The 12,737-nt window shown below is 42.7% G+C and overlaps 1 protein-coding gene across 4 annotated transcripts in view; it reads left to right on the forward strand.

Annotated features, from left to right (window-relative positions):
• Positions 1-12,737, forward strand: part of CEP112 (centrosomal protein 112) — a 2,536,355-nt gene that overhangs the window by 963,472 nt on the left and 1,560,146 nt on the right. For all 4 annotated transcript variants that reach the window (XM_085617276.1, XM_085617275.1, XM_085617278.1 and 1 more), the window contains one exon: positions 9,212-9,304. In XM_085617276.1, the coding sequence (XP_085473402.1) occupies positions 9,212-9,304 (93 nt within the window). The remainder of the gene's footprint in view (positions 1-9,211; positions 9,305-12,737) is intronic.

Raw genomic sequence — 12,737 nt, forward strand, 5'->3', positions numbered from 1 at the left:
GGCTATTGGAGGTTATGACGTATGGAAAGCTACTATCGATCTTAAATCGGTTTGGGGAACTAAACCGTGGCAGGTACAAGGAACAGAAGCTTTGCATCGTGCCTGTCTTATCCCAAACCATATTTTATTTTTAAATTCGTCTATTTTTCAGACCACCTGTTTTGGATTGGCTATATCTAAAAAATTAATTTCCCCCTCGATCCCTGATCTGGGTGCTTATCCTGGTTGGGAAAATCACTCAGATCTGTCCCTTACTATGTTGCAGTCCCTTGTTTCCAATGGCACCTTCAATATTTCAACATTGAATCCTGAGGGTTGGTTGGTATGGCAAACAAGCTCAGATTCCTGTCAATGTCGGTTTCTGGATTTGGCTCCAGGGTATACACAACTTAGGGTTGACCCTCGTTTCACATCTTCACACACGGTGACTACCTACTCTGTAGGTAAGTTATGTCAGTCATGGCAGCAACATTCCACGTTAACTTCAGTTAAGCTTCATTTATCACGCTTAAATGACAAAATAGATTTTAATGATTTTATTAAGGGTCCTGCAAATGGCAGGTCTAAACGATGGGCTTATGCTATTTATAATGAAATTTGGAAATTGTCGCAAATTGAAGCTGCTTCTAGATTACGTGCTATTGACCAGGCCAATATGGAAAAAGTATTGGCTGTGATAGATAATAGTATTAATACTTTGTCTTCTAGAATTTATACATTAGATAATATTGGGGCCTATGCATCAACAATGCCATTTGCGATTCCTTATTAGCGAAAAATAAGGAATCGCTAATAAGGAATAGCAAAAGGCTATGCATGTAGGAATCGCTATTCAAATAGCGATTCCTTAATATTGCTTATTACCGATTCGGTAATACCGAATCGGTAATAAGGAATACCTACCCATTCATTCCTATGGGCTTGGAGGCCCATAGGAATGAATGTAAAGCCAGTCTGTATTAGCGATTCGGTATTTCCGAATCGCTAATAGCGGGAGCACTTTCAAGGGTGCCAGGGTGTCAAAAGGACACCCTGTTGCACCCCTGAAAATGATATGTGCACATATGTTGCACACACACATGCTCTAAGGGCATGTGTGTGCGCAACATGAAACTTTGAAAAATGCACAAAAGTGCATTTTTCTAAGTTTTTGCAAATTACCATGCAGTTCATCTTCATGGTAATTTGCTCCCCCTATTAGCGAAATCGCTAATTTTTTAACTTTGATGCATTGCATTTAAGGAATCTCACTTTGGGATTCCTTAAATGCAATCGCTATTTAAGGAATCGGTATTTAAGGAATCCCTATTTAAAGAATCGCTATTTAAGGATTCCTTAAATAGCGATTTCTGCTTTTGGGTTGATGCATTGGGATTGGGTATTTTTTACTTAATACCAGGAGCTATTACCGAATCGGTATTTTACCGACTGGATTTTGGGTTGATGCATGAGGCTGATTGTTTCTTCTGTCGTAGACATTGTGCAAGATGATGTATCTGTGTTGTATCATGGTCAAAATCAGTTGCGTTCAATTATGCAGTTTGCATGGACATTGCAAACGTTAAAGGCAGGGAAAGTTCCTTGGGATTACATGAATATTTCATCATTGTTCCTTCCTTTTAATTTGACGGAAAAACAGCAGTTCATGTCCATGAAAGATGCAACTTATGCATTGCTGCACATTGAAAAATTAGAACCTTTACCTTTTTCTGTAGCTGAGTTGAATTCAGCCGTGTGGCTTATCTACGGATTAGTCACTTTACCTTTTAGTTTGTTCAAATTTAGTTCGTGCATGAAGCATTATGCCATTGGCAGATGTGAACAACTTGGTGATGCGTTCCTGCACGAAGTTTGGTCACTTCCGTTCACTTACAGATGCGTAAGGGATGGCAAGGAGGTTTACTTAAAAGGTGAAGAATGCACTTCCGCTCCTGATCACTCTGTGGTTTGTAGACATATACAATTACATGGTGCTTGCAATATACACGCTCCTAATTTAGCTTGTGTCCTAAAGGGGATTCCAATGCCAGTTATAACGTCTTCTTTTAAGCTGCTTGCCAACGGTAGTTATTTGCTTTTAAATAGTGAAGCTTGCTGTGGGATGCTAGTGGGTATTCCTTACATAGTCACTGTTTCGCAAAAAGTAGTTTGCTGTAATAACGTCCTTTTCCCACCCCCGCAAAGCCGACTCGATATATCCATCTGGCCAGCGATTCCAACCTTGAACGCAGAGTTCAATAGGATGAGCAGAATAAGGGCTCTTTTGTCTAAAAAAGAGGTTGCGTTGACTTCGTCCCGTGAAACATTTCTTCTTAATGTGGCGAACACACGCACTGAGGTACAAGCTCTTTTAAATACCGACCTCCTCCTCCATTTTGGAACCTTGATTCAAACTATCTTTAATGCTTCGTCTACGACTGGCCTTGTTCATTTTTTTAAAATTGTGGGCTCGGGCCTCGTGACATCTTTCCAGACTGTTTTTGGTGTGATCCCCGCATTTTTACATTCTATTTTTTCGAGTGTCTTCGGAGGGTTCCCCTTGCTCCTCGCTTTGGTGGCTGGCATCCTCTTGTTGATTTGCGCACTTCGGTATGGCTGCACACCGGGAGTTGCAAGACAGCATGCTGCGCTTGCTCCATCTTCGTAGCCGGAGGCTTGATTACTACGGCACCTTACCACTGGCGGTATTAAGCGTCAAGTATGGATTGTCTTTCCGGTTTCCCTTTTTTACGTGTGTGCAACCTGTCTTTCATTGCCTAGATTGTCCCTTCCAATGGGCTCTGGACTTGTGCCTGTCAAACTTGGCGCCACCTGACCCGGATTTTGATGAACTAATGTGTCCCTTAGTGGCTCATGAATTTGATTGTTCTGGTGTCGGGTTTATGGCTTTGGGTGCTGCACACGGAGTCCTTGGTAACTGGGATATCGGAGAGGCGGCTATTGAATTCCTTAAAAGGAGTTATATCGAGGAGACTGACAGTTGTCCTATCATGGTGCTGGATGCTCCGATACTTGATGAACACGTGTGTTCCTTTCCCTTGTTAAATTGGATGGCGGATACTTTTGCGGAACGCTCCAATGATTTCCTCTTGGAAGCTGTTGCAACTTACGGTGCTTATACCTTTATGAATTGACTGATTGACATTGTCACTCCAGGGTGCATCCAGGGCTGTTAATTTTCTACGAAAATTTTGCTGATATTTTTAAGACATCATTTTTCATTTTTTAAACAATTTTTTTTTCCTTTTTATTCTCGGACTTTACACTTACCTTATATGGACTTATAGTTCATGCCCTTGGTTCCGTTCTAAATCACTTGAACTCTGCGTTCTTGATAAGTGTATCCCTATTGGTTCGTGCTCCGATCATGGGGGGGTGTAGGATGGATTAAGCCACGCCCTATTTACAACACTAAGTTAGCATAAACGAGATCATTGTTAGCAAGCAAGCTTGTCGTTTCTGCTGCGCTGCACACGACACTGTTGTTATGTGTTATTCATTTTAGAAATGCTGACTCGACTTTGCCTTACAAGATAACAAACTGTTGTTTCACATTCTTAACCGTGAAATGTGCCCTTGGTCTGTACATCATGCAAAGAACGAGTCTAGGTCACCAGAAGGTACAGAGTGTTGTGTTTAGATTGATCGTACCACTTGTTAGACATATCATGCATACAGCTGCCAATATCTGAAGGACAAGCGTCTTTAATATTGCAGAACAGTTTGGTTTTACATTCATTCGAACAGAAGAACTGATGCATGAGAGAGCTGATCCTTTGATGTGATTCTACTAAGCTGATCTATACGGTATGGGGTCCCCCCTGTTAGCCTAAGAGACCTTCTAATAGTCTAATAATAATAATGTATTAGATTCTAGTGAAAGGAGTGTGGCTGTATACCACTGTCATTATTAGTATGATTGCTCCTTTCATTTTGTATGGTATTGTAATAATGCTTATGGTTCTGATCTGTACTGTTAGTCTGCTAGTGTTAGCCAAAGTACTGCATCTTAGGACGCAAGGTTTATAAAATAAACTCTTTAAACTTTACCGTGTCTGTATTATTATGTTGTGGACTAACAAATAGATACGAACAGGTATTTCGGGTTCCCACCACTCCTGAGAAATATCTAAGTCGCTTGTTCTGGTTTGTCTATACATTGGGACCGCCTAGCTAGATCTAGGCTAACGAATGGGATACTAAGCTAGTCGGATAAGGGGTTCTGGGTTCTGAGGGGAGTTTTCAGGTACACCACAATTCTCTGAGGTCCTGGTCTCCTGCGCATAGTTCTGTGCAAAAGCAGAATCCCTGCAACAATACTGCTGAACCGTCTCACCAACCTGGGCATCAGCGAGCTAGCATACCAATGGCTAATGTCATTTCTGTCTCACCGTACTCAGAGGGTTCAGCTGGGTGAGCACACATCGGACTTGGGCTCTCTGGCCTATGGTGTACCCCAGGGCTCCGCGTTATCTCCTCTCCTTTTTAATATCTATCTGCAACCTCTTGTGGAGACTTTGACACACATGGACTGCCAGGTCTTTAATTACGCCGACGATACTCAACTCCTTATCCGGATTAGTAACTCCCGCCAGGCTCAGGAGTTGGCCAAAAAGATGCTCAGATTCACAGTGAACTGGATGACGGCCAATTCACTGAAAATAAATCCTGATAAGATCGAAGTGCTCGTCATTCCAACAAGTAATAGTCCCTGGTGTGATCTTTTTTGGCCTCCGGAACTAGGTGCAGACCCAGTACCAGTCCCGGTTGTAAAAAGCCTAGGTTTGAAAATTGACTCTGAGTTATCTATGTCCAGCCAGGTCACCACGGTGGTAGGAACCTGTATAGGACTACTGAGGCAGTTACGGAAACTTGCTCCTCTCTCAACATCTTCATTACAGTCAATTGTTTCTGCCACTGTCATCTCTAGGCTGGATTATGGGAATGCCCTTTACATTGGCCTTTCCCAGAAACTTATCAGGAGACTGCAGGTGGTGCAGAATGATGCGGCTAGGCTCATTTTTAGACTTACTAGAAAGACACGTGCTACCCCTCTGCTATATAAACTACACTGGCTTCCCATTAAACAGAGAGCTCAGTGTAAGGGCTTATGGATTGCCCACAAGGCAATCTACGGCCAGGCACCTAGGTATATAAAAGATCGCCTGGAGAAATATGTTCCTGGCCGGACATTGTGATCATCAGAGGCCTGCTGTTTAACTTCCCCCAGGTACACCACTAAATCTAAAGGGGGTAGAGCATTTTCTGTTTTACTTCCGCAAATCTGTTATAACTTACCTGAATACCTGCGCAGGGAACCGGTTGTCCTCACATTAGGAAACATTTATAAACGTTCCTATTTAGAGAGGTGGTAACTACTGTGTAATTTCTGCCACCGCTGCTGCCTTTCCATCTGCCCTAGTGACTTGCCCACTTTTCTCTGTAAGCGCTTAGAGACCTGAAGGTGATTTGCGCTATATAAAAGGCATATAACATAACATAACATAACATACCCAGTCATTTAAATAAGAACTTTATCTAGACCTTCAGAACATTGCTGATCCCACTGTCACCGGATTGTTCTCATGTTATGATGCTCCCTTACAACAGAGGAACTACCCTGTTACCTTCCACAGTCGTATCCTCAACAATACATAGTTTATCATGAATCTGCCAAAAATCTTCAGATCCATCTTTCACGATACTGCTCTAAAGCCAACCAGATTTCCTGACCTGCTTCAAAAACGCCATCCTTAGTTTATAGATTTATTCCATTCTTCTTTACATATAGCTAATCTGTGTACCCACATCACAGGTAGGTGGAGGTCAGATGTCTCCACGTCAATCTGTTAGTGTTGGTGCTGAAAGCTTTCCTGCCATTCATCAAAGGGAGTCTGGTTCAGGTTCTCACAGACAACACCCCTAAAACGTAGTACTGCAACAAGCAGGGCAAGGTGGGGTCCTGAGCACTGTGCCAGGAGGAACTTTGTCTCTAGAGGTGGCTGCAGTTCCAGGGCATCTCCCAGGTCATGAACGTCCTGACGCAATCTTTGGCACCTGGTGGATCACTAGTGACAGTTACACCCTGAGGTGGCACATGGCAGCTCATAGCAGTGGGGAGAACCCTAGCTTGATCTTTGTGCCAACGTCAAAACTGTGTGCTGGAGTTTCCACAATGGCTGATTCTGGGAGATGCATTCTGGGTAGAGTAGACACTTGTATGCCTTTCTGCCTCTGCCTCTCCTGCCCTGAGTTCTGAAGAAGATCAGGAACAACTGGGGTGAAGCCGTCCTTTTGACTCCTGATTGGGCTAAGAGAGTGTGGTACCCAGAACTTCTGGGCATGAGCATTTGTTCTCCAATCAGGCTACTGCTTCTGGAGGACTTCGTGTCGCAGCAGCAATGCAGGTTCCTGGTCAGTCTGCACCTTCTTGTGTGGAGATTGAGAGGTGGCAGTTGACTGCTTTTGATCCTCCTCCAGTAGTGGTGGATGTTATCCTTATGCTTGGCGTCCTTCTACAAAGTTTGTCCATGGCAGGCGTTGGGGCAAGTGCATAGCCCATTGTGGGACCTGCAGAACTGATCCATTGCAGCAGGCCAAACTGTTAGATGTTAGATTGTTCATTTTATCTCTGGCCCAGAAAAGACTTGCATTGAGCAAGCCTTTTTCCCTTTACTGGTCCAGCCGTCTCTGTTCAAATCACCTGTTGTAATGGAATTTCTAATAGGTTCAACACTTATTTCCTCCAAAACCGTTAGTGATGTCACAGTGGGATCTTAATTCGGACCTCCCTTTTCTCATACACATGACATTTGAACCAATGCACAGCTGTCCACTACATCTCCTGACTCACAGTAGATGTCTGCCACAGTGACCTTGGCTTGTTGCATGAGTTAGTTTCAGGCTGTCTTGCTGTAGCCGACTTACACCTCTTTTTCCCCAGGCAGTGTACTGCTGAGGACTAAGGAATCCTTTTTGCCAAAAGTTGGGACTGCTTTCATGTTGGACAATCAAGTACTCTTTCCAGTGTTCTTTGCTCGCCTCACCCGTCGAAAGAGGAAGAGATACTCCATCAGCTGAAGCCCAAAAGAGCTTGAAGCTTTTACAATAGTTGCACAAAAGACTGTTAGGTAGGTGAGCAGGTCTTTGTGGTGTTCTCTAGGACACAAAAAGGCACAGCGCTACAGAAATGGACTTTGTGAATGTTGGTAGTCCTCTGCATCAAGATCTACTTCACACTGGCCAAGAAGCAAACTCTGGAGGGGTTAGTGACCCATTCCACCAGGGCCAAGGCTGCTACAACTGCACTGGCATGTGGAGTAGCTGTCCTTGACATTTATCAGACTGTGACATAGGCGTCAGTACACATGTTCATCTAGCACTTCTGCCTTGACAACCAGGTCCGACGACAAGGCAATTTTATGTTAGGTCCTGCTGGACTTTTTTGTATGAGTCATTCTATGGACCCATCACCTTGGGCGGTACTGCTTTGGTATCTTCAGTAATGCTCTTTCTGCTGGAATACTTTAACCGCAGATTTCTCGCTGCCTTCCCACCTCCACATTCTGTGGAATAGTCTCTCTTTTTCTATATAAAAAGGTCCCCATTTATTAATCTGCACACAAATACATCTGATTATGATTGGACCCCATATCCAAGGGTGCAGTCAATAAAGAAACTGACATTTACACTCAGGAGTTATGCTTTTATGTGGTTCGATAGTCACGCCAGGGCGGAAAAAAGTCATTGTTGAACCTCATGGCGCCACCTGCCAGCAGGCAGGAGCGTTGCTGTTAAAATCTTCTGGATCAAGTCTGGCGCTCGAGTATATTCTAAAGCGGAGGAATATGCGGTTACATCCACCAGAAGGAGCGTTACCCATGGTAAATAACTTGTTCTTCAGGTTTTCTAACCACCTGTCTTTGAATTGTACATGCAAGTCAAAGGCCGGCAAATGTTTGTTGTAGTTCTCTATGCTAAGTAGAATGATTTAATACATAAAGAAGGATTTAATGTTAAATAATTGCCCATTTGTGATGCTTCATTCAAATTGAAAATATTGCTACAGTTTCTTATGTGCTTTCATTTTCCACTTACTGCAAGCCTGATATATGTAACATCCATTTTCGTTTTCCATATGTTGAGGCCTCGGGTCTCCTTATTTGTGTGATGTCTGCGCTAGTCTAATAAGGGTATCACCCTTACAAGATTATATTTTGTGCCTGATTCTCGATGCCACTTATATGTAAATTCACCTTAAAAGTAAAATTGCTTTAATTGCAAAATATGATTTTGTGTCTGTAAATCTATTCATTCACACATAATGTAATATAATATTGCGTGGGAGTAATCTTTGGCTCTCCTGAGTTTTTGTTTTCAGAAATTCTTTTGGGGCATATTTCCACCCTGGAAATGGTCAGAAATTTACACTTGTCAATCCATTTTCGTGCTGAAATGGAATTGGAACGCCTCAATTGATGGAGGTTTTGTGAAACGTTTTCCTGCACTGGGAACAATATGTTCTTGTTAAAAAAAAAATCTCAAGCACTTGTTCAGGGATGTTAACTTGAAAAACTATTTTTAGTGATCCATAGGTGTTTAAGCTTTGTCTTTAAGTTACAGTAATTCTAAGCCAATAGATTTTTTTGCACCAATAATTGTAAGCATATGGCCGCCATGTTTAGGTGGTAACATGTTTTTCTCCCATTTTATGTTTTTGGCATGTGCTTGAAGTAAAAACAAAACTGACCAGTTTGCTGAGACCCAACCTATTGCATTTGCCAATGCTTGTTTTTACTGCCTACTTTAAAAACTAGTTTTCATCTACCTAACACCATTTCTAGCCAACTTTTGAATTTCTGATTAAAAAGAAAAACGCAGAGCTTCAAGATTGCAGTGTCAGTTTAGTTAATGGCTTGACATGAGAAGGACAGTGGTGGAAGGAAGCCTCACCCTTCTTGTACTATGGAAATCTGCTCAGAATTTTCATGATTTGTTCCTGCTATCGCCTTTGTTGCTGTGATTATACAGTAGAACAGAAAACGAATGCTTCCCAAAGTTTTAAAGAAATACCATTTCCATTTTGATCTGTTGTTCATTGTTTATATGGGCTGTTAGCGAATAAGGGCTTGTTGTTGAAGATGCAAGGTGGGGTTTCCAAAAGCCTTGATTGTGCTCTTAGGATATTTCCTCTCTTGTGAATCCCCTACAGGCCTCAGAAGTGATTGAAGAGCTGGAACAGTGCGTCTCCCAATTAAAACAACAACTCCAGGAATCCGAACATCAAAGGCAGCAACAGCTGAGGGTGAGGCCAGAAATCTTGTCTCAAGGAAAACCCTTTTGAACCATAGGCCTGTGATTTACTAAAGACAATGCCCTGCTAAAACTGAACTGAGCCTTCGATCTATTGTGGTGGAGAGCTGCAGTGACTGGAGGCTGGTCTGTAGAAAGCGTCATGTTTTTTAGGTCTCGCCTGCGAATGCAGCCCATGCGCTGCTTCGCCTCGGCTAGATCTATTGTTGTTGCCTCTGTGTCTGGGGCCTTGTGGAAGCGGGGTTGGTGTACGCCCTGTCGGCATTAGGCCCCGCCCACCCTGCTCAGACTTGCTTGCGCTTTTCAGGAAGCAATCTCTGCGTTCTGTACTTGCATGCGCTTTTCAGTGCTCATGCTTTTCAGGCATGAGCACCACTCCGTTTCCAGGGCAACGCGACCTCCGCTGACAGCGCCCTTGAATACTAGGCCCACAAGACATTCACGAGACATTTCTTCCCTACACCTCCCTTTACTGTTCTCGGGTTTCTCATTCCCTTCCTACTCTTTCGCTGAAAAGTCAGTTGCTTCCCTAGTAGTGTGTGTCATCATATAAAGACGCACATATACAGTTCCCGCCTGCAGCAGGTGCAGCTGCCTGGACTGAGGAGGCAGCACGTGGACAATACACGGCCACGAGATTGGCTCGTCTGATCCCCGTAGAGGCTGTGAAACTCTGGTGTCAAGAGATCGCTCGCGAGATAAGCAATGGCTGTAATAGATACACTAGCAGATTTTCCACAAAAAAGAGAAATTATGACCTGCAGGTAGCAGAATGTATAGTGGCCACATTAATGACCAAACCCTGATAAATACTGTGCCATGTGCCCTATGTGTGATTGTTGCCACTGACCGTCACCTGGCAACAGACTTTGGAATCTTTAATTGACTGCTTCAGCAAAAGGGTAGCGAAAGGAAGAGGAGTAAGATGAAGAAGAAAGTGCCTCTAACATGCCGTGCCTCTAAAATTGGTTTTGAAGAAAAAGTGCTGCTATGAGAAAAAGGGCTTCCCTGGCCCTTGGCAGTGTGTGTGCCTCCTCCCAGGTCAGAGTACAATGCTGGAGCAGGTGGTGGAAAATACCGTGCACACAGGCCGAGCCAGATAGAACAGATATAAGGGTTGGGGCAAATAGTCGCTTGAGGTCCGGTAGTCGGAGGGTGGTTGCTGGGACTGGCACAGGCTCACGAGTGATCACATAATTGATAAGAGTGTACCCAAATGTGTGGCGGCTACAACAGTTTAGTTTAGCGAAAGGGAGAAGTTATAATAAGATTAGGACCTTGTATTTTATTTTATATATCACAAAATGCTGGCGTGTGACGTTTCTTCTCATCAAAATAGGTTGTTACAATTAATCAAATTAATGATAGTAATTTATCAACTTAAAGATTGTTCATGGCACCCTGCAGTCACATACAGATGCTGCTGCCTTTAAACCCCGCCAGTTTTAGTCAAATGTCAGGACTAGGGTAATATCAACCCCCTCACTCTACCAGCGTCCCTACTTTGCACAAAGCCAGACTTCACCACCTTCACAAACTTTGAGCTATTGGTATTGTTAATGGCAATGCCTTTTATTATTTCAGGTTTTTTAAACACATAAATTAAAGGCATTGTCATTTACAATGCCGATAGCTCACAATCTTGCAAATGCGAGACCTATTGCATTGCAAATGCTTGTTACTGTACAGTTCCTAAAAGGACCCGCAGTGAAAGGATCCTGATGTAATGTGGATGCAGCAGTTTTCAGTGGTTAAAAAGCTACACACAGAAACCTGCTGCATCTAAAATCGTACGTTTTGGCCACAAGGACATCTTACCGAACAGATTGGTATCCAAATATCAGAGCCCGTAATAATCCACGTTAAGTATTGAGCTGCCCTTTAACATTTGCAAGTGATTAATTGCACCTTCATTTGAGTAAGTTCTACACCCTCGCGTATAAAAAATAAGTTAAAACCAAGTTACAGGTATCTCACTAGTTGAGTTGCATACGGGCAAGCCTGCAATAGTTTCCCCCAAATCTGTTGTGGTACATGTACCACAGATCGGTGTTTTCATAGTATTCGCTGATAAGTTCCAGTGCAGCCTGTACTGCACAGGTAAATGTAAATAGGCATCCAGGTAACTGGTATGCATACAGGTGTTTCGTTCCACAGCCTTTTTGTACAACCTCACGTTTATGAATGATTATATTTCCTAGGTTTCCCCTTACCTCATTCAAGAGACTTTTATACATTCTGACCATGATCGGAATGCACTGCTTTTTCGGATTTTACATTGTGTTTGTTTTTCTCTTTCATGACAACATATAACCAAGACAGACACACATGCACCCACACCTACACACTCTGCAAAAAGCAAAGGTTAAAGTAACATTTTAGTTACGTGAAATGTTCAGTTACAACGTAATGGTTTAAACTGTAAACACAGCAGAAATTCATAAGTTAAGTAACAATGTTTTGTGCCCTAAGATAACTATACCTCATGTCCCCGCCATGTATAGTTTTCTCTTCCATAATTTCATTGCATATGTTGCTCTGATATCATGAATAATGTCATGGAAGATGTAATGAGTGATGTATTATGTGAGGTAATAAGCTGTGCATGGCGAGGGCGTGAGTTATGGTAATCTTAGGGCATGAGTCATAGATACTTGAGATTACTCCTAGTGCACACCTAAGACAGCAGAAACCCACTGGTGCCACCAATGATAGTCACATAAAAAATAACTCTTTCTTAGGGGCAACCTTTAAACAAATGTTAGCTCACAGTAGTAAGACAGTATCAGTTAGTCATATGTTCTTTTTCTCAACTTCTTGTTTATCTTAAACTTTAGAGAATAGATCTTCTGTTTACATCATCTCACTATATGCAAATAAAAAAAGATACAATACACTTAAGATATAACGAAAAACAGTGACGTGTTTTGCAGGATGGACCTGTCATCCCTAACAATTCCGCCTTATCATATTAAATCAGTATCACATTAAGCAAGTATAATAATAGAAATATTTGTTTGATTAATACAAATCATCAAAAAATAATGATTTACGGTACGCATATAAAACCAAATTGCAAATTTAAATACATAGAATAGCTTCATTAGAAATGAGAGTTCATTTATCCTAAACAGGAATCAAAAGAGGATCCATAAAAATACCAGGTACTTGGGGAGGAGCCTAGCGCGTGATCAAGATGGCCGCGTGAGCCTAGAGCTCCCGAGACCCTCGCTCCCTCCGGCAGATATCCTGTGCAATATCCTGTTTTCGACGCCCGGAATATTGGAGGGGAGCCGTTGCCGAGGCGATAGCCGCTGTCCGGATTGAAATCGCCCACCGGAGACCGAAGTTGTGCTGCATGGAAGTTTGTGGCCTACTCCCCGGAAGGTGCCCGGGACTTGCGTTGGCACAGTGCCCGTGCACTA

This window comes from Triturus cristatus, chromosome 7 (genome assembly GCF_964204655.1).
Source record: "Triturus cristatus chromosome 7, aTriCri1.1, whole genome shotgun sequence".
Lineage (NCBI taxonomy): Eukaryota > Metazoa > Chordata > Amphibia > Caudata > Salamandridae > Triturus > Triturus cristatus.